Genomic DNA, 5,760 nt, shown 5'->3' with positions numbered 1-5,760 from the left:
ACCGCCAAAAAATTAGACTCTTAATAGCGGATGGAAGGAGTATATTTTATTTTTTAAATCTCCACTAATTGTTTTTCATTAGAGAATTTATATGTCTTTGTTTTTCTTTTAATACTTCATATGTCTAGTAAAAATAGTTTCACTGTAGAATAACATGAGTTTTAATGCAAAATCAATAAAGTATAAAAGAAAAATAAATAAAGTGGGCATAGTAGAAGAGAGAAAGAGAAATATGGATAAAATAGTATAGAGAACGACAAAAAAGTGAAAATAAATTGGAAGTAACTTTTCATTTTTAATATGGATATTGGCCCTTAATATTATGGAATTTTTTAAAAAGTTGAGTTTTTCCCACGAATTTTAAAATTGACATTAATATCACGAACTTTTATCTGAGTTTGTTATTTCCCACCAGCAAAAAATTTTGGTATATTAATGGATTGAAGAACAATTTTGGAGGGTGTGTTTCAAGAAAAACCATCCTCAATGATTGAAGAACTTGAAGCTCTCGAAGTTATTGTCGAGAAATTACGAAAAAAATCCGTATCATGATATTATTTGCCGGAATTTTTTCGCTGGTGGGAAATAACAAACTCGGATAAAAGTTCGTGATAATCGTGTTCGTGTCGTTATCGTGTCGACACGATAACGACCCGACACGCACGATTTGCCACCCCTAAGGTCAAATTCATAACAAATGTTTACATTTTGTGTGTGATGATATAAACACGGTTGACACCTCATCACCTCATACACAATTTTATTCATTCAGAGAAAAATAAAGGTATCCTATATATACAGACTATCTCTTTCCAATCAAAAACTCTCCCTTTTCTCCTTCTCTCTTCAGGGAAAAAAAGGAATACTGCACAAATATCCCATCATCAAGATCAAATTTTTAATCATTTGCGTCGTCTTTCAGGCTAAAAATTCAACCACAAGTAATCACCTGTAAATTTCTCTTTGGTTCACCACAATTTAAGACTGTTGCTTTGTGATCGGAAATTTTTGATGAGTTTTTCATAGCAGATGCCACGTGGGTTTTGAGGGGAATCTTGTGCCCCTTTTGCATGTAAAAACTTTTGCTTTTCTGGGATTTTTTTACCCCTTTTGTTTCTTGATCTGTTTATGTACTCTATAACAATGTGCAGAATCAAGACTGACTTTTTTTGGTGGTTGTGAAAAAAATTCCCACTTGATCTTGAGAGTGATCGTGGAATTGAACTTTTTTGGGTGATCGGATGTTGAAAGATTGGATTTTGAGGTCAATTTGTTTGTGAAATTGCGATGATCATTGTTTTGGGATCATCATCATCGGCCAAATTTCTGTGATTTTTGTTGGGATATTTATTCAGTGGTGGTTTTGGGCATGCTTCATTCAACAGTGTTCTTCATTTTGAGTATACGTACTATCTACGTTTGCACCTTTTTTTTTTGTTGTGGAGATAATAGTTGCTTGTTATAATGTGTTTGCTTGTTAGATGTCATTTGATTTGATGCTCTAATTTTGGGTATTTTTTCTCTTTTCTCATTGGATCAAACTAGCAAAGATTGCTTTTTTTGGTTGATTAAGGTCTGATCATTGATGTGTGGCTGTGTTTCTCAACTAGATATGACTTTGATGTTGTTTTCATGATCTTTAGCATCTTTCCTAGTAAAGAATTCGACTTTTTTTTTGCATAGTTTGATTCTTGATTGTGTATTTAATGCAGGCTTGATTTTAAAGCTGTGAACTAGAAGGTAGAAAGGTATATTAATTATTGAATTTAAATCCCTGCATTTTACTTTATTAGATTATGATCTTTCTGTAGTTGGATTATCCCAATCTTGCCTAGTTAGAATGGTAGAAAAAATTGGAAAAAAGCTTACATTTTATTGTGAATTTCTGATCTTTCAGTAGTTCGATTATCCACTCTTGCCTAGTTAGGGCACTGCAGCGACAGAGCGGTGCCCATGGATACCACGGCTAGTGGAGCATCGAGTGTTCAGTACCATAACGTCACTGAGCAGGCAATCGTGCCCCTTGCTCCTCCCCCTGTAGCACACCAAAGGCAGCAACGGCATTGCTTTGGAAATGCAATCCCCGGGGAGTTCCCGTTGTCTGCTAACCCCTCCATCGTCCTGCATTTCCTCTCCGCCTGCAATTTAGACCCGCAGGATCTTGCCAAACTCGAGGCAAGTGTGTTTTGTTTATGCTTCCCCAAAGTTGGAATCTGCTTGACATTCTGCTTTATGATGCTGCTGATTGAATTCAAAATCCTTTGTTGCAGGTGACTTGTTCGTTTTTTAGGCAGCCTGCGCACTTCGCCCCTGACCACGAGCTCTCGTTGGCTGAGCTTGCAGCTCTTGATATGTGCCAGAAGAGGGCCATATTCAAGCCAATGACGATAGAGCAGCAGCAATGCTTGAAGCAGAGGTGTGGGGGCTCGTGGAAGCTCGTCTTGAGATACGTTCTTGCTGGGGAGGCATGTACAAGGAGGGAAAAGTCGCAGGCAATAGCCGGCCCTGGTCACAGCCTTGCTGTGACATCTAAAGGCGCTGTGTATTCGTTTGGTTCCAACAGCTCCGGACAGCTTGGACATGGAACCACACATGAGGAGCCCCGCCCTTCTCTAATTAAGTCGGTTATCCTCTCTGAACCCTAGTAAAAACGATGATTCTGCAAAAGGGTTAAGTTTATAGTGCTCGATTGTTTTGATGCAGATCTCTGCTAGGAGTTCGAATTATTCATGCTGCGGCTGGGGCTGGACGAACAATGCTGATTAGCGATGCAGGACGTGCCTATGCCTTTGGTAAAGATTCTTTTGGTGAAGCCGAATTCGGGGCTGAAGGGAATAAGTTAGTAACCACACCGCAGGCAGTCGAATCTTTGAAAGATATCTTTGTTGTGCAAGCTGCTATTGGGAATTTCTTCACGGCCGTGTTGTCTAGAGAAGGAAGGATTTACACGTTCTCTTGGGGACACGAGAGCAAACTTGGCCACCAAACGGAACCTACTGATCTTGAGCCACGCCCATTGTTGGGGGCGCTCGAAAACATACCTGTGGTTCAAATTGCAGCTGGCTATTGCTACCTTCTTGCTTTGGCATGTCAACCTAATGGAATGTGAGTTCCTTACTATCCATATTTAAACAATACTACTTACATATTTATGCCTAATATTTTCAAGAAACTGAAGGGAATAAATCTTGATTTGAACAATGCTTGAGTTCTTGGCTTTGTTAGTCTTGATGATGTCCTTGCTAGCTAACTTAAATGTTGGATTTCATCGTGCTAACACATGATATGCCCCTTCTTTGGATGTTATTAGGTCAGTATATTCTGTCGGGTGTGGGCTAGGTGGGAAGCTTGGGCATGGTACTAGAACCGACGAGAAGGAGCCAAAATTGATCGAACGGTTTGTAGAGTTGAATCTTCAGCCTGTTGTGGTTGCTGCCGGTGCTTGGCATGCTGCAGTGGTTGGGAAGGATGGAAGGGTATGCACGTGGGGATGGGGGCGGTACGGATGCTTGGGGCACGGGAACGAGGACTGCGAGTCAGTCCCCAAAGTAGTCGAGGCACTGAGCAATGTCAAGGCCGTACACGTTGCAACAGGGGACTACACGACCTTTGTGATCTCGGATGCTGGAGATGTCTATTCTTTCGGATGTGGAGAGTCATCAAGCCTCGGACACGATACTGCTGCTGCTGATGAGCAGGTTAATTTGATCCCATCCCTGTCCGTTTTCTCGTCTTTTAAAATTGGTGTCTCAATCCGTGACCTAAATGAGCAGGGAAACAGGCAAACGAACGTGCTGAGTCCGGAGATCGTGACCTCATTGAAGGAACGAGTGGTGCAGATAAGTCTCACGAATTCGATATACTGGAATGCGCATACGTTTGCGCTCACGGACTCGGATAAGCTCTACGCGTTTGGGGCTGGTGACAAGGGGCAGCTGGGGGTCAAGCTCGCGGCTAATCAGACGGAAAGGGCAATCCCGGACCGTGTGGACGTGGACCTCAGTTGACCTCTGCCTTTTAATCTTATTATTAACATTTCATTGTAGATATATGTTTATTGCTCTGTGTAAATATAAACAGTGATTGTGAATAAGGGTAGGATTTAGGAGCTGCAGAATTAACCTCTTTTAGAAATTTGTTAGCTCTTTGTCTGAAACCAGTAAATAGTTTGATGAAGACTTGCCAAGATTGTTTTTTTAACTTAATTAGATTGGTGAAAAGTACTTTTTTAACCATTTTTGTTTTTTCTTTATAGTTTGCACATTTTTATTCATTATAGCTGAGTGCCATTTTTGTTTGTTATATAGTCATGAACATATATTGTGTGAGGATGTGTAAGAGTATTTTACATTCTGTAAAAGCAAATACTACATGTTCATGGTGAATGAAGTTATCCAGCAATGTTATATAAGGGTTCTATTCTTCTTCTCAATCTCGGCCCTCTATTTTCAAGATCTGATGGCTGAATTAAGTGCCACATGTTATTAATTAAAATATTCAAAAAAATCGAAAAGGGCCTTTTAGGAAGGCACACTTTAGTCAGTTATGGAAGTTTCCTTGAATTTTTCCCTCAAATCTCACGTATGATTTTTCTTTCTTTTCTCAAGTTACTGACTCAAATCTCACACATAATATCTCTTTCTTTTCTTTCTTTCTTTTAATTCAATTGATTTTGATTTTGTGTTCATGATTACACAATAATTTCTCTGATATCTCCACCGCCTCCACAAGGAAGAAAGCCGTCGAGGTCACCGCCGGAGTCGACACTACAATCTTTCTTCTCTCCCTCATCGTTTTTTCTTCTCTCCCTCGTCGTTTTTTCTCCATTGAAGACCTTCTCAAGAAATTGCCGTCGTCTTTTTTCAATTGAAGACGTCTGTTTATTTTTTTTATTATTGTTAAATTTTGGTAGAAAGTTATTGTATTAGTCGTGTAATTGACATCTATGGTTTTTTGTATTTGTTTGTGATTAGTTCGTTCTTGTATTTAGTTTTATTTTGCATCAATTGTCGTTTTATTTTCATGAAATCACCCATTGCTTACAGATTTTCGTGTATTCGTTTCGTAAGGTTCAGCTTGTAAATTTCCGACGAGTAATGTACTATAGTAAGTGTATAATGTAGATTGTATTAATGTACGATTATGGTTGTATAATGTATACGCCAGTTTTGAATAATGTACATTACAAGTTAAATTCATTCCCCTTTGGGTTTAGCAATCCATGTGGCTAGGGTATAGTACCAACCGAAATACGAAAACGTCACCAATGGCAGAGAGTTTGAATCATTCCTCTTGGGTTTAGCAACCCATGGGGCTAGGTTATAGCACCACCACATGAATTAAATTTCTTTTTTTTAATGCGTTTAAGATTTGGTACAGTAAATAATGTACCAATAGTATCTAATAATGTGCACGGATCATTGAATAATGTATAGACTGAGTAGAACAATGTTGAAAGGAAATTGAATTCATGTCATTTGGGTTTAGCAATCCATGGAGCTAGGTTATAGTACCCACTCACAAACGGAACCATCACAAAGGGCAGAGAGTTTCAATCGTTCCCCTTGGGTTTAGCAACCCATGGGGCTAGGCTATAGCACCACCACATGAGTTAAATTTCATTTTTTAATGCGTTCAAGATTTGGTACAATAAATAATGTACCAATAGTATCTAATAATGTGCACGGATCTTAAATAATGTATAGATTGAATAGAATAATGTTGAAAGGAAATTGAATTCATGCCCTTTGGGTTTAGCAA

General features: G+C 38.9%; 1 protein-coding gene across 3 annotated transcripts; it reads left to right on the top strand.

The window, feature by feature from the left end:
• Positions 1–806: 806 nt before the first annotated feature.
• On the top strand, positions 807–4,232 carry LOC125185121 (ultraviolet-B receptor UVR8-like). 3 transcript variants are annotated; one of them, XM_048081611.1, is made up of 7 exons: positions 807–941; positions 1,713–1,748; positions 1,898–2,175; positions 2,271–2,620; positions 2,704–3,105; positions 3,311–3,698; positions 3,774–4,232. In XM_048081611.1, the coding sequence occupies exons 3-7, from the start codon at positions 1,954–1,956 to the stop codon at positions 4,005–4,007; spliced, it is 1,596 nt and encodes a 531-aa protein (XP_047937568.1). In that variant the 5' UTR covers positions 807–941; positions 1,713–1,748; positions 1,898–1,953; the 3' UTR covers positions 4,008–4,232. The 3 variants fall into 3 exon arrangements, with proteins under 3 accessions (XP_047937568.1, XP_047937569.1, XP_047937570.1); XM_048081612.1 differs by having other exon boundaries at positions 811–951; XM_048081613.1 differs by lacking the exon at positions 807–941 and adding an exon at positions 950–1,072.
• The last annotated feature ends 1,528 nt before the right edge of the window (positions 4,233–5,760 follow it).

Source organism: Salvia hispanica, chromosome 4, assembly GCF_023119035.1.
Source record: "Salvia hispanica cultivar TCC Black 2014 chromosome 4, UniMelb_Shisp_WGS_1.0, whole genome shotgun sequence".
NCBI classification, from domain to species: domain Eukaryota; kingdom Viridiplantae; phylum Streptophyta; class Magnoliopsida; order Lamiales; family Lamiaceae; genus Salvia; species Salvia hispanica.
This window is presented reverse-complemented; position numbering and strand designations above follow the sequence as displayed.